Genomic DNA, 23584 nt, shown 5'->3' on the forward strand with positions numbered 1-23584 from the left:
AGCTGCAAGGAATTTTAGTGCAAATTGCTCACCACCAGGTAAATGAGAGTGCTTTGCATGTTCAACTTGAAAATAATACATGACAATGTGGATTATCATTTTTGTGGAGATTATTTTAAAAGACTCAACCAATAGTTCAGTTTTCCCCTAACATAAAGTCCTTATCTTGAAGCATCTTTTAATGTTGCATATGAAATTGCCAAGAAAAAGAAAACACGGGGAGAACTTGGGGCAGTCACGTGTTCTAGAAATGATCAAACTGTTTGTAACTTGTATCAAAGGAAGAAAATGAAAACCATACTTTTGTCAAAAGGCAGTCCTCAGGAATTTCAGGATTTTGTTTTAATTTCCTTTTTGGAGTACTTGGCATCTATATCAGCTTATTTAATGTGCAGGGATTACATTCCTGACAGTGCTTTGTTTATATTTATCATCCCATGCTTGTTATCAGAGAAAAATTTCTATTATTGTGAGATCCTTTTGGAAACTTAGAATGTCAAGTATTATCTTTAAAATAGTGTACAGTTTCTTTTCAAACAAACTGGAAGAAAAATCTTGGTTCTTTGTCCAGGTGAATCATTTATAGTGCTTGGCCATACATCTGGTTTTGCTCCAAGATGTAGTATGAATCTCCCTGTGTTATGCAAAGTCATTACTATTCATATCAACAGGTACTGGTATTAGTGATTCTACTAGTAATTCTAAAGGGATCCTTGTTTACTATCATGAAATTTATAAAATCCTACATTTTCAAAGAGGTTTAGCTAAGAAATTAAACCATTAAGTTCTCTACTTCAGTCTCAAGGCTTTCTAGAGGATGGGTCATGAAGTGCTAGACTGACCCCTGGTCATTACTTTTTTTTTAAGTGGAAGAAAAATCTTACTAGAACATTTGATAATGAAGGGTTCATTTATGTCTAGCTTATTAAGTATAGTGGTTTTTTGGCTCTAAAAATGAGGTAAAACATTCATTAAGATGCCCTATATACCATTGTGAGTGCTTCTGAAAAATTGATAAGTTGTTGTTTTCAAGGTGAAACTCTGATAGAGGAGATTGGAGTTAGACAAATAAAATTTCTAGTAGTGCAGCAAAAGAAATACCATAGAACTCTTTCCAGAGATACATAAATTTACTTGACTTTTAAAAATGAAATGCAGATTTTGATCCTTTTCATTTTTGCTGACATAACATCAATAATAAGTGTTTTGGTCATTTCAGACAGAAGAAATGTAATACGAATTAATGCTTAAGAGTGGTATGGAGCATGAGGAAGTTATTTAATGCTAACTCATCCCCCACTTGACCATCAAGGAACCTTGATACTGTTTGCACCTATATAATTTTCTGTAGTGAAAAGGAATTATCAAAATCAAGTTCATGTGAAAAATAAATGATGTTCCTTATCAAGACCATTCCATGATTTTACCTTAATTTCAAATTAAAACAGTTAATAGCAGCCTTGTTATGGAATTAAAATTTTTAAAAATTAAAGTTTATCTTTTTTAAACTTTAAACAGTTTTGATCTCTGCACTGCTTTCAGGGACTAGCTATTAATGTTTGAAAAAAAAAACTAGGTATAATTTTTTGTACATTAAAAATGTGAATGATACCAGATACAGATGCAGTAAAGTAAATTGTGTGTGGAATTTTGCCTGTGTTTTGAATGTTATTCTGGGGTGGGCTTTTATTACATCCTCAAAGAGTTTCCCAAACAAAAGAATTTAACCACTGAATAGATTTAATTATTTATCTTTATAAAGGTATTTTCAGAACTATCATTGGAAGATTCTAGATTAAGGGAAAAGAGTAGTATTTGGGGGAAGTAAGAAATCAGTTGTTTTTTTAATCAAGTTTTAGTAATAGAACTTGATTTAAGAAATATATCCATACTTGTTAGAAGGGCAGGAGAGGGAAATTATTTCATTTAAAAATCTTTTTAAAATAAATATCCAAGAGTTATTGCTAGCCAGTGAGGAACTAAGAAGGGCAAGGAAAACCAAGATGCTGTTGAAGGAGTAGCATGGTTAGAATTTGTAGAGAATAGTCACGACAGTACATTCTTATAAATAAGCATTTGGCTTTGACAGATTTGCAAGTCTTGCCATTAGAAAATATGTAATAGATGTGTCTTGAAGTTTCCTTCAAAGTTTTGTAATTTTGAGCCATTTTTCTCGATTCATTTATTTGACCACCTTGTGGGTGATTTTTCTTCATTCTGTGAGCTAAGCTGTATAGCCAAGTAGTTTATCAGTGACCAAATTTAAGTGCATTAAAAAATATAGTAAACCTTTTCATAGTAGAAATATTCAGTTCTATTTTTGTTATGGCTTTGAAATTTGCTATGTAGGAATTTGGTTTTCTTAACTCAGCATAGACTCATACAAACTGCTGGGTTTTATGGTTCACTTCCTTTTATAAAGAAGTCCAGTTCAGTGAAAACTGAATTCACTATTAATGAAATCTGAATTTATTGAGCTAATAAGAGAAAAATTTCTTTAATGAAACTTGACAACCTAGAAGAATACTGTATTCCAGTGAATGCTTTTCATTAGTTTAGAATGTAATGTTTTTGTCTTGATAGATGGCCTCAAACAATTGCAATATTATTGAACAGTTTTTCTAGATATTAAAAAAATAGTAAAATCATAGCTAAACATGTACTTTTTTATATATAAAAGGAACGAATAATATAATTCAGCTTGACTTTAGTTCAGGGAATTTTTTTGACTGAAGATGAACTTTTTCTGAAGGAAATACAACTCTTAAGTGTCATGGTATAAATAAATAAAAATAATAACTTTAAATTTTAATTACATTTAAAAAAATATTTATGTAGACTTGACACTGTTGTTGCAGTTAGACTAAGATATATATTGATTTTATGTGGCATAAACAGAATAAAAGTATACCTAATTTGCTTTTGGTGGTATGTCTCAATTTAGGTTTTGCAAATTGATGATGTGACAATAAAAATAAGTGCTTTAAAGGCAATCTTTGACCAACTGATGACATTTGGATTTGAACCATTTAAAACTAAAAAAATCAAAGCTATGCAAAGTGAAGGTGTAGAAATAAACACTAATGAAGAGCAGGAGTCCAAAGAATCTGAAGAAGAGGCTGATACAGCCAAGAATGTTCTGAAACTACTTTCCGATTTCTTAGATAGTGAGGTAAGAAATAATCGTAGCCCTATTATTGTGAAAGGCCATTTTCAGCATGTATATGTTTATGCTCTTTTTATTTTTTAGGCTGAAGTTTAAACTTGGCCGTTTTGTTAAAATCTGCCTTTTGAATATCATAATTAAATCCTACTTTCACTTCTAATATACCTAATTTCTCATTATCAAATTACATGTGTAGAGAATTGAAGTGTAAACAGAAATGAAATGACTGTTGGGGTGGGGGCTTGTTATTTTTTCATCTTTTTTCTCTGTCTTTGTGATCTATGACTTACAAGTTTTTTCCCCAAGAGTCTTAAGAAATAATTAATAATCTGACATTGGGTGAGTGGAAGTTCTAAAATATGGTATGGGATTAAATCTCTTTCCTTAGGGTACTCATGAATTATGTTTTTATAGCATATGTAAACATATAAATTATAAAATTTTTATATCTTTTTATTGAGGTGAAATTGACATAACATAAACTAAAAGTTTTAGAGCGAACAATTCATTGACATTTGGTACATTAAAAATATAGTGCAACTACTGCCTCTAATTTTTAAAACATTTTCATGTAGTTGCTCCCTGTTTCCCCTACCACCAGCCCCTAACAACTACCAATTTGTATTTTGTCTCTGTGTATGTAACTCTTCTGGATATTTCCTATAAATGGAATCAGAAAATATGTAACTTTGTGTTTGCTTTCTTTCCTTTAGCTTGTTGTTGTTGTGGCTTGTATAACAAGCCTTCTTATGGCAGAATAATATTCCATTTTATGTGTATACCAGAATTTGTTTAGCCATTTATCCACTGAAGGGTATTTGGGCTGCTTCCACCTTTTGGCTGTTGTGAATAATGCAGCTGTGAAGATGTGTTTGTCTGAGTACCTATTTTCAATTCTTTTGGGTATATTTCTAGAAGTGGGGTTACTAGGTCATATATGAATTCTGTTTTGCTCTTTTTAGGATGTTTGCCCCTGCTCCTGATCCCAGCTAGTTACTTAATATATCTTCACATATTTACCTTTTTTTTTTTTTAAGTGAGAACATTTAAGTTCTCTCAGCAAATTTTAGTAATACAATAGCGTTATCAGCTAGTCACCATGTTTTATATTTGGTCTCTAGAACTTACCCTTTAAAAAAATTTTTTTTAAAAATTTTTTGGTGTAATAGAACTGAAAATATACCCTTCTAACCAGCCTCTGCATATTTCCCCCATCCGCCAGTCTGTGGCAGCCACTTTTCTACTCTGTTTCTGTGAGTTTGACTTTTTAAGAGTCAACATATAAGTGATACCATGAAGTATTTGTCTTTGTCAGACTGCTTCACTTAGCAAAATGTCCTCAGGGTCCCTGTTTGTTGCAAATGGCAGGATTTCCTTCTTTTCATGGCTGAATAATATTACACTGTTTATCTCACATCATCTTCATTCATTGATGGACACGTAGGTTGTTTCCATATCTTAGCTCTTGTAAATAATGCTACAGTGAACATGGGTGTGCAGATATCTCTGAGATTCTGTTTTCTTTTCCTTTGGATATATACCCCAAAATTGGATGGTTTAATCATATGGTATTTGTGTTTTTAATTTTTTGAGGAACTTCATTCTGCTTTTCATAATGACTGCACCAGTTTACATTCCCACCAACACTGCACTAAGGTTCCCTTTTCTCCACATCCTTGCCAACACTTTTCTTGTGTCTTTTTGATAAAGCCATTCTAACAGCGTGAGGTGATATCTCATAGTTTCGATTTTCATTTCCCTGATGATTAGTGATGTTGAGCATCTTTTCATGTATCTGTCAGCCATTTGTATGTTGTCTTTGGAAAAATGTTTATCAATTCCTCTGTCCATTTTTTAATCAAATTGTTTGGGTTTTGCTATTGTTGTATGAGTTCTTTATATATAATTTTGTATATTAATCCCTTATCGGATATATAATTTGCAAATATTTTCTTCCATTCCATAGGTTGCCTTTTCATTCTGTTGATGGTTTCCTTTGCTGTGCAGGCTTTCAGTTTGATACAGTCCCACTAGTTTATTTTTGCTTTTCTTACCTATGTTAGGAGCTTACTATCCTGTTTTTTGTAGGAGTTTCATGATTTCAGATGGTAATTTTTTTAACTTTTTGAGGACCTGCCAAACTGCTTTCTATAACAGCTGAAACATTTTACATTCCCACCATCAAAGAACAGGGGTTCCATCCTTATCAACACTTATTATTTTTAAACAATTTTATTGTTTTATTAGTAAGAAAAAATTGTTATTAAACTTTTAGCCATCTTAGTAGATTATATTGGTACCTCACTGTTGTTTTGAATTGGTACCCCAATTTGATTTTGAATTGCATTTCCCTGATAACTAATGGTGAGTATCTACATGTGCTTTTTGGCTATTTGTATACCTTGTTTGAAGAAATATCTGTTCAAATCCTTTGCTTATTTTTAAATTGGGCTGTCCTTTGGAGATCTTTATATATTCTGGGTAGTAGATCCTTATTAGCTAAGTGATATGCAAATATTTTCTCCTATACGTTGTCTTTTCAGCTTCTTAATAATGGCCTTAGATTTTTAAAAGTTTAAATTTTTGATGAAGACTAATTTATCTTTTCCTTTTGCTGCTTGTGCTTTTGCTGTTATATCTAAGAATCCATTGCCTAATTTAAAAAAATGAAAATTTATCCATTTTCTTCTAAAAGTTTTACTCCTTTAGCTTTTAATTTAGGCAGATTGGTGCATTTTCAGCTAATATTTGTATGTGGTGTGAGGTAAAGGTCCGACTTCATTGCTTTGCCTGGGGACATCCAGTTGTCTCAGCAGCATTAGTTGAAGAGATTATTCTTTTCCTATTGAGTTGTTTTAGCACCATTGTGGAGGATCAGAGAATCAATTGATCATAGGAGTATGGGTATTTTTCTAGACTCTCAATTCTTTTCCATTGTTTGTGTCCATCCTTGTGCCAGGACCAGACTGTTTTGATTCACATAACTTCATAGTAAGTTTTGAAATCAGGGAGTTGAGTTTTCCAAGTTTGGTTCTTTGTTTTCAGTATTGTTTTGGTTATTTGGGGTACTTTGTAGTTCCTTATGAATTTGAGCATAGGCTTTTCCATTTCTGGAAAAAAGTCTATTGGAATTTTGATAGGGATTGCATTGAGTATGTAGATTGCATTGGGCAGTATTGTCATCTTAATGTTATGTTTTCCAGTCCTTGAACTTGAATGTCTTTATGTTTATTTAGATCGTCTTTAATTTCCTTCAGAAATGTTATGTAGTTTTCAGGGTACATGTTTTTTACTTCCTTGATTGAACTTATTCCTATATATTTTATTTTGGATGCTGTTGTAAATGGAATTGTTTTCTTAATTTCCTTTTTGGATTGTTCGTTCATGTTGTATAGAAACTCATCTGCATTTTTGTGTGTGTGTTGATTTGATCTTTGTATCCTGCAGCTTTGCTTGCACTCATTTGTTAGCTCTTGTACAATAGTTTCTCTCTCTTTCTCTCTCTGTGTGTGTGTGTGTGTGTGTGTTTTGGAATTTTTTCTGTAAGATCAGGTCATCTGTGAAGAGACACTTTTAATTCTTCCTTTACAATTTGAATATCTTTTATTTCTTTTTCTTGGCTAATTGCTCTGACTGGAACTTGCTGTACAGTCTTGAATAGCAATGGTTAAAACAGGCATCCTTATCTTGTTTCTGCTCTTAGGGGGAAAGCTTTCAGTTTTTAACCATTGAGTGTCATGCAGATTCTTCATAAATCCCTTTATCGTTTTGAAGAAGTTCTCTTCTATTTTTATTTCTCTTAGTGGTTTTTTTCCAATCATAAAAGCATGTTTGTTTTTTTCAAATGATTTTTCTACATCAGTTGAATTTGTTAAAGATTTTTACGTCAGTATTCATATGGGAAATTGGTCTGTAGCTTCCTTGCATTACCTTTGTCTGCTTTTGATAATACTGACCTCATAAACTGAGATAGGAATTGTTTTCTCCGCTTCTATTATTTTGGAAGACTTTGAGAAAGATTGGTGTCAGTTCTTCTTTAAATATTCGGTAGAATTTACTAGTGAACACACCCGGTCTTAGACTTTTCTTTTGGAGAGGTTTCTGATTTGCTTATTCAATCTGTTTATTGTTATATGTGTGTTCAGATTTTCTGTTTCTTCTTGAGTCTGTTTTTGTAATTTGTGTATTCTAGGAAGTAGTTCATTTTATCTAGGTTGTTTAATTTGTTGGTATTCAGTTCTTATTTTTCTTTTATCATTTTTTTTATTTCTGTAAGGTCAGTAGTAATGTCCCTGCTTTCATTTCTGAATTTAGTTATTTGCATCTTCTTCTTTTGTTAGTCTAATTAAAGGGTTTTTGGTTGTGTTTATCTTTTCAAAGAACCAACTTCCAGTTTCATTGATTTTTCCCCCTCTAATTTTGTATCTCTTTTTTTAGTTCTTTAAGGTGTAAAGTTATTGATTTGAGATTTTTTTTTTAATGTAGGCATTTACTTCTATAAATTTCCCTCTAAACACTGGTTTTGGTGCACACCATAAGTTTTTGTTTGTTGTGTTTTTCATTTTTATTCATCTAATTAAATATTTTCTAATTTCCATTTTGATGACTTTGACCTTTGGTGTGTAAGAAGAGTGTATTGTTTAATTTACATTCTTGTGAATTTTACATTTTATATCTGTTATTGCTTTCCAGGTGTATTCCATTGTAGTTAGAGAAGATCCTTTGTATAATGTTATTCTTTATGAGTTTATTGAGACTTGTTTTGAGCCTAATATAGGCTCTATTCTTGAGAATGTTCCATGTGCACTTGAGAAGAATGTGTAGTCTGTTGTTGGGTGGAGTGTTCTATATGTTTGGTAGGTCTGGTTTGTTTGTGATGTTGTTCAGGTCCCCTCTTTCCTTATTGGTCTGTCTAGTTGTTCTGTCCATCTTGGAAAGTGGAGTATTGAAGTCTTCAGTTATTGTTGCATAACTGTCTGTTTCTCCCTGCAATTCTGTCAATGTATGTTCATATATTTTGGGGCTCTGTTGTTTATTGTATATATGTTTATAATTATCTTTTTGATGAATTGACCTTTTTAAAATCAATAGTGAATGTCTTTTGTGTGTTGTAACAGTTTTTGGCATCACATTTTGACTGCAAAATGGTGGAAATAAGTCTTTCCTTATCAATATTTTCTTAAATTTTGGGTTATTAGCCAAGTGATAGACTACTTCTTGTTGAGAATTGTCCAGTGCTATGGGCTTGCTGACATTGCATGGATGGAAAACTTTTGAACATGAAAACTGTTTGACAGTAGATGAAAGAGTTTTGTTTTGTTTTAGTAGTGCAGGTACATTAATCTCTTTCTTGCTGAACTAGATTCTGTGGCTTTGATTTTATTGTTGTCATAACCATTAAAGAATCTACTTCCTTGACTGTCCTTTGGGCCATAAATAACAGTTTTTCACAAGCTTTAAAGATGTGCAGTCCAGTCCCAATTCAAATTCCAGTGTTAGAAATTTTAAAAAGATGGAGGGCATGCAGCCTTTGGAGTTGGAGACTGACAAACTTGTGTGCTGGTAACGTCTGTGAATCTTTAATAAGGTATTTACTGTCTCTGGTCTGTTTCCTTATCTTTAAAATGGGAATAATGATGCCTGTTCAGTGCGATGGTTCTTTAATTCAGTCAACAAATATTTGAGAGCTGCTTATGTGCCAGTCACTATATACTCTTGAGAGTGCAGCACTGAGTGGAACAGTCTCTGCCCTCATTGTTGTTGTGAGTCCTAAATGAGTTTGTATGTGGAAGATGCATGCCAGTACCCTGGCACTTACTAATCTTATTGACCTCTATATTTTTCTTATTTTTGAGTTTTGAAAAAATTTCTAAAATAGTTTTCGCCTTGTATTTGCTCGTTCCACTGTTTTCACTCCTGTCCTCTCTAGTTTAGACTTGGCTTTCATTCCTCGATTATGATCTGTCTAGATAATCTTCCTGAAATCTCATTTAAATCTTGTCTTCCTACCCTTTCAAAAATCTTCAACCATATCTTACCTCACTTAGGCTGAATTTCTTTACCTATTCTTCAAGGTCTCTCTAATCTGATCACTGAGTAAACTTACTTTCCATCAATAATAATAAATTATCACTGCCATTGGTTGAGGATTTACTGTGTAGATAGCACTTCTGAGAGCTTTACATGTATTATTTCTTTGTCTTTTGTGATAAGTACTTTCGTATCCCCTTTTTGTGTATGAAAACAGTGAGGCACAAAGAAATTTGGTAACACGCACTGGATCGGATCATGCAGCTCAGCAGTGTCAGGGTTGAATTTAATTCAGGCTCAATAACCAGTATTTTTAACTGCTGCTCCTTGATACCTGTACCTCCGTTTGAACACCACTACATCGTTTCCATTTTTCTCTCTAGGTTTATTTTGGTGTCTCTTTCTAGGAATGCCTTTTTCTACTTGTGCACCTTCTGTTCACATTTTACCCGTTATTCACACACGTTGCTACTCCCATCTGTGGAGCTTTCATGTACAGGCACCTTCTCTGATGGCAGAGACCATTACTGAAGGTTTTCTATACTTAGCACCGTGATAAGTGTTTAATACATATTGTTTTGATTTCTGGTTTCACAATATTTTACGATCTTTTGGTTTTTCTAAAGTGTTTAAAGGGAGTTGAAGTTTTCAGAGCTAGACTAATAATTTGTCACATAGCCTTAACCTAAAAGGAAAAAACAAAATCTTTTTAATGTGCCTTTAAAAAAAATTCATAGTAACATGAATGATTTTGGATAGTTCATATAAAAATACTGTAGGACAGGCTACGATGTAAGGCTTAAAAAGGAAATACAAATGAAAACATTTCTCTTAATGAAAGTCATTTGTAATAGGTGTCTGAACTCAGGACAGGAGCTGCAGAAGGACTAGCCAAGCTGATGATCTCTGGGCTTTTGGTCAGCAGCAGAATTCTTTCTCGTCTTGTCTTGTTATGGTACAATCCCGTGACGGAAGAGGATGTTCGACTTCGACATTGCCTAGGCGTGTTCTTCCCCATATTTGCTTATGCAAGCAGGTATTTAGTCATATCGCTAAATCAAAATCTAACTTTAAGTTAAATTTAGGCTCCCCATGAGTCATATCTATAGTATTTCGTTGTTAATTTTCTTTTTCTTCCGTGGTAAGTGAGGAAATGAGAAGAACTTACCTAGATCCTATCTACCTCAGTTATTTGACTCTTTCCTAGATGAATATGTACTGTATTTTGATGGGGTGAATTTTATATATAATGTTGCTGTTTTTTAGAGAATCATGTTTTTTTTTTTTTTGCCAACATACCTCAAATTGGTTTTCAATAGGACTAACCAGGAATGTTTTGAAGAAGCCTTTCTTCCAACTCTACAAACACTGGCCAATGCCCCTGCATCTTCTCCTTTAGCTGAGATAGATATTACTAATGTTGCTGAGTTACTTGTAGATTTGACAAGACCAAGTGGATTAAATCCTCAGGGCAAGAATTCCCAAGATTATCAGGTGGGTGAGTATGTTAGCCTGTGGATGGTAAGGATGGTAACTAGCATGCAGGTCACTTTGTTTTGGTAAAATAATCCCTCTCATAGACTCTTTGAAATAGAAGTTACATGTTGCTCTTGAGATTTCTCGTTTATATGGTAGCACATAACACAAAATAAGAAAAGAAAAAGATCCTTTGCAACTATGTGGGTGGACCTAGAGGATGTTATGCTTTGTGAAACAAGTCAGAGAAAGACAAATACTCTGTTAAGACTTACATGTGGAATCTAAAAAATAAAACAAATGACTATAACAAAACACACAGATATAGTGTATAAACTGGTGGTTACCAGTGGGGGGGGAGGGACAAGACAGAGATAGGGGATTAAGAGGCACAAACCACTGTATAAAATAAACTACAAGGATTACTGTATGGCACAGGGAAGTGTAGCCATTATTTTATAATAACTTGAAATGGGGTGTAATCTATCAAAATACTGAATCACTCTCTTGTGCACCTCAAACTAATATAATGTTGTAGATCAAGTATACTTTAATTAAAAATATATTTTGGGAAATGGGGGAATAATCACATAAAAATAGAGGTAATCACTGCTAACCATTTTTGCTACTGAAAAGAAGTTACCAAAATCCATCATCCTTACCGTCCGCTCCCCACCAGTGCTAGTTGTTAATCATTCTGAATAATGACCTGTTACACAGGACTCATTGAGTCCTCAGTTATCGGCTTACCTGCTCTGTTTCTGATATAAGGAAGGAGAATTCAAAGAATGAAGCTCACCTCAAGCTTAGTTTTGTTTTTAATTCGAAGACGATACAGTAAGTGCATACTCTTCCACAAATTAAATGTAAGCTGGTTTTTAACCCTTTAATGTCATTTGATTCACTATATTGAAAATTAATGTTATTAATTCAGATGCCAGCTGATTAAGTTGAAAATGCTGGTCTTCTGTTTTAATGTTTAGTGATTGCATACTTTATTTGAATTACTATGTTACATGTTATTGGGAAGAAGATTATAAAGGATATTAAGGCAAAATATAGTAAAGGTCAGTGATATAGCTACTAAATGCTTGAGCACTTTAGAAGATGGCAAGTTTCACGTGGTACAGGTGGTGAGTACCACATTACTAGCTGTAAATATCACTGAGCAAAATTCACTTGGGCCTTGTTGGGATTTGGGGAGTGGTTTGGATAGAGAAAAAGACTTCTAGTAAAGGTGATTAAATGTAGCTGATGGTACAAGTATGGGTAACAGAAGACCTCCAAGAAGCTGTTGATGTCAGGGCGTACTCTCATGATGAGCATCTGGGAGGGTGAGGGAAACGGATGGGGCAGAGGAAGGAGTTGGACTGTCATGCAGTCTTAGGGTCCCAGCTGATCGCACAGGACGTTCTGGAACTGGGGTAGTTCTTTGCTTTGTCCACAATTGAAACAAGGCTGGGCTGTTGTACCTGTACATCTACCAGCTCCTGAATGTGGACTGACCCTTGGGGAGGAGGTGTGACCTGAGACAGAGCCCATTGTCTTCATCCTGGGTCAGTTCTGCACCTGGGAACTTTTAGCTCCAAAACTCATGGTAACCTGAAGAATGAATGATTCGGTAGTAAAGCGGATGGATCTGGGCCCTGTGCCACGGCATCCACTGTAAGAAGGAGAGCTCACGTGGGGAGAACTATATTAATTTTGTTTTAGACATTTTGGGATTATGTCAAGATAATTAGTTGGACTTTATTGTAATCATGCCATTTCAATTTACAAGGATTTTTCTCTTGACTTTTCAGGCCTTAACAGTTCATGACAATCTGGCTATAAAAATTTGCAATGAGATCCTAATATGTCCATATTCACCAGAAATTCGGGTCTATACGAAAGCCTTGAGTTCTTTAGAACTCAGTAGCAGTCTTGCTAATAAAGATCTTCTGGTTCTGTTGAATGAGATTCTGGAGGTAAGTAGTTTCTAGTTACACTTATGTGTATAAATTTTGATCAAAGTAGAATTTATATGATCCTGTTAATTTGTGCATACATTAGTATGCTATGACTTTGCTCATTTGAAGTAAATATTTCTTTCATAAATTTAGGAGAATTTTTAGAATGTTTTAACTTTATCAGTATATAGCTTTTTTGAAAGATTAGAAAATGCTGCATTAAAAAAAAGTTTTCTGTTACAGCAAGTAAAAGACAGAACATGTCTGAGAGCTTTGGAGAAAATCAAGATTCAGTTAGAAAAAGGAAATAAAAAACATGGTGACCACGCTGCAGCGGCACAGGATGACAACACAACTACACCTGTTTTTCAGAGTGAAGATGGTAATGACATACTAACCTGAGTACTTACAAGATTCTGTGCTTTTCATCTTTACTGAGACACATTTTTTCCCTCTAACGTATATGTGATTGGATGTCAGAAATGGAAAAGTTTTTCTAATTAAATCCCCTTAGGAAAGTGTATTACAGATAAGCATATATTGTATAGTTTCTTTGTATATTTCTTACCATATGACCATGCATACTATGTTCCTAAAAGTTTTGTTTGCTTATTTTCCAGTATTCACATTTTTTTGGAAACACTTATTTATGATAAATTTTCAATAACGGGTATAGGGACTGGTTGTCATTGACTTGATCATTTAAAATATTTCATGAGGATATCATTAATTTGTTTAATTAATAATTGTAATATTTCCTTTAATAGAAAAGAATAAAGAAGTATATATAACTCCCATCAAGAATGTAAAAGCAACCCGCGCGAAATCCACTCAGCAAAAGGCCAACAGAGGTAATATATATGGATTGACTAACTTCATAATAAAACTTTTCAGTTTCGTTATCCTGTGAAACACTTTGTTTCCTTAGGTGTGAAGAGTTTTCATTGTCTTCGGTATCCTTAACTTTCTTTTTGATTTGTTTCAGCTGATATTAGGTTTTGCTTTATGTCTAAAAGACATAATCTCAGTGTTGCTTCAAGTGCTTTTGATAGAAAGAAATGTGATGCAAAAGATCATACTGCAAAGGACTATTTGGGTTAAATTAAGATTTTTATTATCAAATGATGAATGATGTTTGTGGTCAGTTATATTATCAGTTGTTTGTGGTCTGTACTTTATGATTAAGCATTTTTGTCCCTTTTATCCTCCTGGTATTTTTCTGGGCTTCTGTTTTCCGTTTTATTTCATATTTTCCCAACATAATTTATTTTCCAAGGGGTATCCAACAATAGGGGATTTGTTGGAATAAAGTAAATGTTGACTATTAGCGGATCACTTAGAAAAAAATCTGAAATTCAAGATCTTTTTAATCTTTTATTATTTTCTTATTACAGAAGCAATGCATGCTTATTACAGAAGAATCAGAAAACACATCCAAGCAAACTAATCTAAAGGATGCTAATAATTCCACCCATGAGCCAACCATTATTTTAATCCTTGAAAAATATTTTTTGAGGCCCTTTTCTATGTAGAGTTAATTTTTTTCTAAATGAAAAAAAAATATTGTTTTGTAGCCAGTCATTTATTTAAATACTAATTGCTGGACACTGTTCCACATTAGTCCCATATTGTTGGATGCTTTCTTGGGGATAACTGCATTAGAAGTTTACAAGCAAATATGTAAGGTTGGAAGAGAACAAAAAGGTCTCACTTGAATAAGTAGGGTATATAAATTTCAACCAAACAATCATACTGAATAATTTGGTTTTGATCAGATTGCTTTTTTGTCAGGTATACCATAAGAACTCCACCTCTTTTTTTAATAGCTCAAACATAATTTATATATGCTGTTTTATTTATCAGTGAGGAGCATCGTAGACCACTTTACTTCTTAACCTTGTGAATTTCTAGCTAGTAGAATTTTTGTAACCCTCCAACATTTAAAGGCTTTTTTATACTGAAATGTTTTAGAACACACATTTGAATTGACCATGTATATGTTTGAATATTTTACAAGAAACCATACCTTACTGATTAAAGTCTTTAGGACCTGTTTTATGGGTTTAACCTATCTTTTTAACCGTAGTTTTCATGAGATTTTTCCATATAGCTCTGCTGTAAGAGGTACTTTCTTTATATAGCATTTTTCACATGCTTCTTTCCCCCAAATAAATTTAACAAAATTTGCCTCCTTGTAACTCAGTCTCCATTTTTTCCTTTGCCTGGTTTCAGAGTTTACAAAAGAAATTAGTAAAATTTTAATCTTACTTGGGTTCCTTTTCTCTGTGGTGTTGATAATTTGTATCAAGGCGGCTGGGAACTAGGAGAAAAGGGTGTTGAAGAGGGGAAAATAAAGGCTTTGGGTAGCCCAGAAAATAGGTTAAAAATGAGCGATAAATTTTGATAATGAATTATATACTGTCTTTAAGGACGGAGAAAAGTGATAGCTTCGACTGTTGAGGCTGAGGCGGACTCTGAAAGGTATGCCATGCACATCTAGAATACGTAAAGAGGCTGATCTTCATTTAAAAAAAAATTTGTCTAGAAGTAAAAAAAAAAAATTGTAGTTTGCTTATACTGTGATTATATAACAAGATAACCCGTGAAAACTTACTGCTTTTTGGATTATGTATGCAAGAGCACTTGACTCCCTCTGGCTTGTGTGCTTTTGCTATTTGCTACATGGCTTTTAGTACTGGGTAGTTATCTTTATGTTCTTTCAAATTGTATTTCCATGTATTCCTCTAAGATCATGTATGTATGACTTCTCTGAACTTGAATTAGCAAACTTGAGATTTAGATTTGGGTTCTCTACATTTATAGTGATAGAATAATTCTGCCTATAATTTGGATATTAGTGATACACTGTTTATTTTTGGTTTCTGCCAATAAGCCATTGTTGGAAGCTGAATGTTTACAGCTGTCTTGCATTCATTCATTCATTGGTAAAATGTATATATTTTCAGTGTATAATTTTAGATTGTTTTGATTAAATTTAAAATATCTTTTGGGGAAACTTGCTGTTTACAGTGTTTTAGGAATTAATTGCCTAAATAAATAGAACTTATTTTTTTACTACTTGAGTACCCCAAAAATCTCTTGGACAGTTGTTATGGTTCCTGTCTAATTACAAGCTTCATTATAGAAGTTTCGGTTTTTGTTTTTTGCTTTTTTCCGTATACTGCCAGCTTCCATGTAGATATATAAAAAGAAATTAATTAGGTTTTCCATGGTTCACTTTGCTGAATAGCCAATTGGTGTTTTTTGGTTTTGAGATTTCAGTTTTAAGCTTAATGGAATCATGATATCAATCACACACTGATAGAATGACAGAAACAAAGTTTTATTTATAAATAAATGGTTTTAAAGCTTGTATTTAAATTGGTGTATTTCAACATCTGTTTAGTGACCATGACGTTCCAGAGCCAGAATCAGAAATGAAGATGAGATTACCAAGACGAGCCAAAATAGCAGCACTAGAAAAAAGTAAACTTAACTTTGCAGTTTTTCAGTGAAGATGAAGATTAGGAGAATATGTGATGGAGGTGGAGTCCTTTGAAAAATGCCTTTTAAAATTATGTTCAGTTCTTTGCTTTAATAAAGTTACCCTTGTATGAAAATTAGAAAAAGTCTGATTCTTGTAAAACTTACTACTGTGCGATTATTACTTTAGCCTGTTTTGAAGCAGTAAGACAACATCTGTCAGTGTGATCCACAGACCATCTGTATCAGTCATGGATTTAATCAGAATCTGAGTTGGGCCCAGGAACCTCCTTTTTGCAGTCCTCCCAGGTGATGCTTATGAATTCTCACATTTAAATCCATAGCATTATAGACAACTTTTAAATGCAACTAGCTGGTAGCTTGCATTTGAGAAATCTGACATAGATGTGGCAGATCCAACATAGATAAAAGCACCTCAGAACACATTTTAAAAACGACATCTTAAGGGCAAATGAAGTATCACAAACTGGCTAGAAAGGAGCTTACTTCCAGGAAAGACTAGTATAATGAACCAAAGTCCCCAGCATCCGGTTTCAGCAGTTATAATTTTGTGATTCTTACACTTAAAAAATTTCAATATTGCTATATGCATGGATAATTTTTTTCCTAAAATGTTTGCATATGAGAGCCCGAGTTTGCTTATGTTATGATAGTTCCCGGGTTAGGGAGATGTTCATAAACATATATTAGCCATGGAGGTCTCCATTTCTGACATAACAAAATGTTTATTGTGGGTAATAAAAAATACTAGTAGGAAGAGAATGTGACAGGAAGTCCACTGTATACTAATTTATGAGCACTATTTGTTCACTGTAAATTTACTTTCTGAATAAAACTGGCACTTGCCTAAGAAACTTATACTGTGTCAAATCAGTCCCCCTTCCTTCTGTAACACCCAACAAAACACCTTTTATCCCTCTGATAATCATCTCTATTATTCAGAATAGACATACCCTAACATTGAATCTGTTTTAATAATAATTGTGCTTTTTTGGGTTTATTCACCAGAGGCCATATATTTAAGGTGATGATCTAAGAGGGAGCTAAAGTAAGAATGCTGTGCTTTTGTGAGCCAAATTGCTACATTACGTACGTATATGTGCTTTATAAAGCGTAGAAATATAAAAGGAGTCTGGAGGTTACAAAGAATGCTTACTAAGTGAAAAGGAAAAGGCAGATGTGGTGATATAAAACAATGAAAAACAGATGAGTTTTTCATTCTGTTGGCTCAGTGTCTTTTCCTGTGCTTCAGGTTCCTTATGTAAGTAAGCCTTTTTGTTAAATCCCTGTCTTTTTAAAAGTAATTTGGGGGGGGTGGGGTAGGTAGGGAGAAAAAAGGACTTAAAAGGTACACAAAATGTGTACCATAAGTGAGTCTTTAGAAACAATAAACTGAATCCCATTTAACCCAGAGCCAGGTTCTCCAAAGGGAAGGAGCCATGTTCCTGCAGATTTACATGGCCCGCCACACTGAAGCTTGTTTTCTCTGGCGTGGGAAAAAAAATGTAAGCACCAAACTTTGAGTATTCTTACTATTCAAGTTTTAGACACAATCACATAAGCCAATGATGAAGCTATGCTTTTGCACTACTAAAGGAATATTATCCTCATTTTAAGACATCCCTTTACACTTTAAAATAAGTGGCTAAAATACAATGAAGTCAATAGCTGTAAATCCATTTACCATTTTTCATTCAAAACTGATAACTTACAAAAACCAAACCGTATTCTTATCTGCAAGAGGCACAGATTTGCTGAAGAGGGAACATGCAATTGTGCCACTGCTCTTAAGACCCACAGACTGCAGGTTTACAAGTACAGGGAAGTAATGGATCAGCTCAAATTCTCCTTATGAACAGAAACATGCTACTTGATAAACTAGGATCAAGTTTTCTATACATATATAACTTTGAAAGAGATATACTTCTAAGAGATACCTTTGCCTTTTACCAATTTGCTTCGAGGTAGTTGGTATCCACCTGTTATACAGCTGTTTACGGGTCCGGCAATCACAAATCTTTACAACACTAGCCTTCTAATCTCACAATGCATTATATATTAAGACTTTGTGCACGGAAATAAAACTGGGGACAATTATATATTTAAACTTGGTGTAAAAAATTCACAAAATACTATTAAAAAGAGAAACATCAAAAATCCATTTGTACTGCAAAATTCCACAATGGTCTGATGTAAAACATGTAAAAAACATACAAAGAATATAATCAAAATGATTAATGCTAATGATTTAATATACAGACAAGTCACAAGACTAGAAATATCTCAAAATCAATTGATAAATGCTTATCAGCAGAAAGAATGTTGACAAACAAACTAAGGATAGTGCAAGAAGAACTGCCATCTATTTCTCTTCGCTTTTGAGATTTTGGTTATGAACTGTACAGCTGGCTAGAGATGCTGCTGTCAGACTCAGGTTCCACTCAATGGGACGATTAAGGCACATCTTAATGGGGCTCAAAGGGCAACTTGCTGTATTCCCATCAGACAAATTCAGTTTCTCGTCAGTTTTCACTTGTAGCATGCTGGAAAAAAAAGTGTAAAGCACTTTAGTTTTACTTTAATTTCAAAGACATTATCAACCTTGTAAAAGAAAATTCATCAGTTTTATTGTTTGGACCTCTAAACATTAGATATTTGGGGTTTTTTTAAGCTCCTGCCTCATTAATGAACTGAATACAACACAGGTAATTGAGAGGTCGCTCAGATACCACTGGACAAACAATGCATATGCGGATTTCATCACTATACATCAGAAAGGATATTTAACCTACTGAGCTTGGCCAGATTCAACCCTTTTCACACTTCCTTTAACCTACCAGGACCACAGCCACTTTGAGACAAGAAGGAATTAACCTTTGTCGAATGCCCACCATATTCTAGGCATATTCACATGCATTATCTCAAATTTTATAACCACCGACCAAGGTTGGTATACTTGTGAGCGCATAAGAAACGATAAAAGTGAATCACAGGTCCAGTGCAAATAAAGTCAAGTCACGGGCTGGAACTGCAGTACAGTCCTTGCTCTTTCCTTTACGCCTGTATACCAGCTCTCTGATGAGAGTCTTCTTTAGAAATCGCAGAAACTTGATAGTCCAAAGGGTGGCTAGCCACTCCACAGGTGATGCACATGTAATCCCAAGTCTTAAGTAATATTAATGAAAGTCATTTCACATCTTCAGATGTGAATCCTTATGTTAGAAATGATTTACTAGTTTGCTATACATTAGCTCATTTGACACAACTGATTAGTTCAGTTGGGCATCATTCCTAAGCTTTCTCCAGCCGCAGGTCAATGGTTCTTCCCATCAGTGAAGAGGAAGCGGAGCTGTGTGGTATGTGAGTGGCTTTATTAGGGTTGGTAAGTGGCAGCAGCACCCAGACTTCTGTAGCATTTTCCCGATCTCTCCTTACAACTTCAAACCACTGGCTCACTTGCCATTCAACAAGCCAGAGATTTAACCCGCTAAACCATGTTTTAACAGCTATCATATTTTCTCTGAGTTCTCCCCAAATAGTCCCATTTCCACCAAATGACATGGTTTCAATTTTTATAAACAGATATGAAACCAAATGACAGCTTAAAAGATTACTCATCAAAAATAGTAAATCACTTAAAAAAAGTCAAAACCTAGAGAGATGATTAATAACAGTAATGTTTTTCCTTCCTCCAAGGACTGCTAGTCTTCATGTTTTTATTTGTATTTTCAAAACAAAAAAGCCTGATGTATGACTCTGAGAAACTCTAAAGCTATAAAAATACAATTATATTAATTGAGGTAGCTTTGTAGGTAAGTATATCAGGTATCAAACTCCAAAATAAGAAAACAATGGCATGGAGCAACAAATCATGGTCCTAAAAACCATTTTTTTTTTCTGTTTTCTGTTTGCTATTGGTTTGACAAAGGTGTATTCATCAGAGAATAATAATAACTACACTACTGTTCTTTTCAATAGTTTAAAGACAGTTTTTTAAACCGAGCGAAGTCAGCCAGAAAGAGAAAAACAAATACCGTATACTAACTCATATATACGGCATCTAAAAAAAAGGGTACTGATGAACCCAGCGACAGGGCAAGAACAAGGATGCAGATGCAGAGAATGGACTTGAGGACACGGGGTTGGGGGGGGTGGGGGGCGAAGGGGAAGCTGGGACAAAGTGAAGAAAGTAGCACAGACATAGATACACTACCAACTGTAAGATAGCTAGCTAGTGGGAAGTTGCTGTATAACAGGGAGATCAACTCGATGATGGGTGATGCCTTAGAGGGCCAGGACGGGGCGGGGGGGGGGGGGGGGGAGTCGCGGAAGGGAGGGGATATGGGGATATGTGTATAAACACAGCTGATTCACTTTGGTGTACCTCAAAAATTGGCACAACAGTGTAAAGCAATTATATTCCGATAAAGAGCTTTTAAAAAATAAAAAATAAAGTTACTTTTCCAGAGAGTGTGCTCCAAATTTGGGAACACAAACTCCAGGGATGCACAAAACTATACACATGCATGGAAAGAAAGTATCAGTCAAGGAACAGAACTAAATGTTAGTACCAGTATACAGACTGACATGTTTAATTCATAAACATATACCTATAAAAAAACTAGCTGGTGTTTGCAGTTTGGGCACCACTGATCTTGAAGTGCTAGAACCAGAGACATTAGAACAACAGAGCTAGAAGGGACCTTTCTAGTCACCCCCACGCTGGAAAACAGAGAAATAAACCGCCCTCTTTCAGAGTGTCCTAACCAGATGTATGAGGACTAATATAAGAACCTGGATCTCTAATTATAGTCCAGTACTTACCAGAGCAATTTTCAATTCCATCTTCTATACCAGCCAAATTATTTAACATTTATTGAGTACCCATCAGAAAGCACTTTGGGGATGCAAAGATGAGGAAGATACAGTCCATGCTTTCAAAAAATTTGCAACCTACAGGAATTTTTAACAAATATTCCTTTATACTTGGAAATTAAAATTTTGACTAAACTAGTTAGGTTTAATGTTAGAAATGTGTCATATAATCACATACATTTGTACCAAGTGAAAGATTAATAAATGCCCAACTTTTCTTGATGTGTTTTTTAAGCAATGATTTTTTTCATGTTTTAAAAATAGGTAATAAATTTGCAAAATCAAAAACAGATCAATCACTACAACATGTGACACAGCGAAGGCTCTCACTGCTCCTAGCCCCTCGTCCAGGAGCAACGACGGCTGCCAGTGTCCTGTGTGTTATTCCAGACAGTCTCTTCATATTGAGAGAGAGACATCCGCTTCAAACGTCTCCTTTCCCCCTGCACAGGTCTGTATACTGTTCTGTATCTTGCTTGTGTATTTTGGAGACTGTTTCGTATTTATACAATGAGTGCCTGATTCCTTCACACAAAACTCCATTCTATGGCTATGTCAGAACTGGCTTTGCCAGTCTTCCACTGATAAACTTTCGGGCTATTCCAATCTTCTGCTTAAAATATCAACGTATTGAATATTCTGATATGTGTCTAAGGGTATGTGCAAGTACATCTTCAGGACTGACATCTAGGATTGTCAAGGCTGGGTCAGCGGGTGCTTTAAAAGTTTTGGTAGACCAAAATTCCCTTCACAGACTGTGTACCTTTTTACACTGTGACCAACGATATATGAAAACGTCTTCCCTCATACTCTTATAACAACGTGTACTAAAAAGGGGAAACAAAAAATGGTATGCCCGTGCTTAATTTGCATTTCTCTTCTGAAAAGTTAAATTTATTTTCATATCTTAGAAACCACGTATATTTCCTTTTCTGCGTTGCCAGTTGAGACCATGACGTTTCTTGTGGACAGGCAGTTAAGGACCCTGTGTTCTGGGCGGCTCACAATCCCACCCCCTCCCCACCCTGCCGAGCACACTGGTTGTTTGTATCTTCTTACAATGATTTTGTCATGAATCCACTTTAAATTTTGTATCATCAAATTTATCCGTCTTTCACTTCATGGCTTCTCTGCTTTACGCCATGATTAAAAAGCTTAAGCAGCAGCATCTGAATCATCTGATGAAGTGGCTTTGTATTTCTACATCCAGGATTCGAATGACAGCTCAGCAAGAGTGTACCCAGTGACACTCTTGGGAGTAAAGAACTGAGGAAAAGAATGTGAGGACCCAGGTTCCAGTTCTGACAATATTAACAGTCAACCTCGTGCCTCCTTCAGCCTCACCTTCCTCGTCTGTAAGAGCAAAAATGAAATGACATCTTCCCTGCTTACACGTTTCTGACGATCTAATGAGAGTCAGTTAACGTGTTTTAAAAACCATACGCACCTATAGATAAACGCAAAGGTTCAGGTCAACACCCCATACTTTGGTGAAAGGGGGAAGACTCTAGAAGAGAGGTACTTATCCGAAGTAAGGCCACTTCTCTCTCGATCAAACTAGGACCCCAGGTGGTGAGCGAGGCCTGAATAAGGGCGAGGGGGGCCTGCTGACAGCTCAGCCTGTGTCCAGCGCGTCAGCAATTCCACTCGCCCTAAGAAAGAGCCCCCGCCACCATCGGAATGAAAGTTTATAGAATGTGGCATTTGGAAAGTATAACAGATAAAAATCATTTGTGAGTTATGAAAATCCAAACAATGATCATTTGCGATTTAAATTAATGATACGGATAATTCTCCTTTTAACAAAAATAATTTTTAACATATGCAACTCATAATTTAAACTTGTTTTACCTATTACTGTGATGGTTCATTTCTGTCATACAGACAATAGCTTTAAGCAAGTGAGCCACACTGCAGGAAATAAACTTTAGTGTGACCAAGGCAGGTCCGAAAATATCATTTACAGAGCAGTTGCTACATGCCAGGTACTATGCTAAAAGCCCTTTTTACATTACCCAATTAAGTTCTACCAATCACCCACCGAGGCTCAAAGACATAAAATGACCCAACGTCACACCACTGAAGGCCCATGATCTCTTTACACTGTGCTGCACACTGGGTGTCACGATCTTGGGTTGTGATTCTGCCATGATTCTCCCTTCACGTTAACATACATCACGTCTGGTCTACGGCCATAACCTTATCCCGGAGATCTGTATGTTTAGAGCATGAATTTCCTTTAACTAAAGAGGGAGCTGCTAGTCATAGCCTTCAATTTCTCAGTGGGAAAAAGAAAAAAACTGTTAGGGCGTAGACGGACGTAAGAGCTACCATTATTCTTTAGGTTAAGAGTTTCAGGGAACACAAGTTTATCTTTTCAAAGGGAGAAAGAAGTCAGCTGTATGCATGGATGAACAATTCTGACGTAGGATTTGGAATCTGAGTCGTTACTATACTGTCCCTGAAACCATCAAATTTGAACTTACTTAACACCAATGGGTGACTGGTTTATTTTCCTCTGGATCTAGTGTCTTCTACTGTTAATTTGGTAAAAAATGTACTGAGTAGTTGTTGTAGCTCAGTC

At 34.9% G+C, this 23584-nt stretch overlaps 2 protein-coding genes across 9 annotated transcripts in view; one reads left to right on the top strand and one right to left on the bottom strand.

Moving 5' to 3' along the window:
* Positions 1-16163, top strand: part of NCAPG (non-SMC condensin I complex subunit G) — a 36424-nt gene extending 20261 nt beyond the window's left edge. For both annotated transcript variants that reach the window (XM_057726714.1, XM_057726715.1), the window contains exons 14-21: positions 2945-3172; positions 10051-10232; positions 10516-10690; positions 12475-12639; positions 12865-13003; positions 13389-13472; positions 15051-15102; positions 16028-16163. In XM_057726714.1, the coding sequence (XP_057582697.1) occupies positions 2945-3172; positions 10051-10232; positions 10516-10690; positions 12475-12639; positions 12865-13003; positions 13389-13472; positions 15051-15102; positions 16028-16136 (1134 nt within the window). In that variant the 3' untranslated portion in view covers positions 16137-16163. The remainder of the gene's footprint in view (positions 1-2944; positions 3173-10050; positions 10233-10515; positions 10691-12474; positions 12640-12864; positions 13004-13388; positions 13473-15050; positions 15103-16027) is intronic.
* A 485-nt stretch (positions 16164-16648) lies between these two features.
* The window catches only part of LCORL (ligand dependent nuclear receptor corepressor like), a 179003-nt gene continuing 172067 nt past the window's right edge, over positions 16649-23584 (bottom strand). For 6 of the 7 annotated variants that reach the window (XM_057726710.1, XM_057726699.1, XM_057726700.1 and 3 more), the window contains one exon: positions 18518-18668. In XM_057726710.1, coding sequence (XP_057582693.1) covers positions 18655-18668 — 14 coding nt within the window. In that variant the 3' untranslated portion in view covers positions 18518-18654. Of the gene's footprint in view, positions 18669-23584 lie in introns of all 7 variants that reach the window. The other variant, XM_057726706.1, reaches the window with a different exon arrangement.

This window comes from Hippopotamus amphibius, chromosome 3, assembly GCF_030028045.1.
Source record: "Hippopotamus amphibius kiboko isolate mHipAmp2 chromosome 3, mHipAmp2.hap2, whole genome shotgun sequence".
Lineage (NCBI taxonomy): Eukaryota > Metazoa > Chordata > Mammalia > Artiodactyla > Hippopotamidae > Hippopotamus > Hippopotamus amphibius.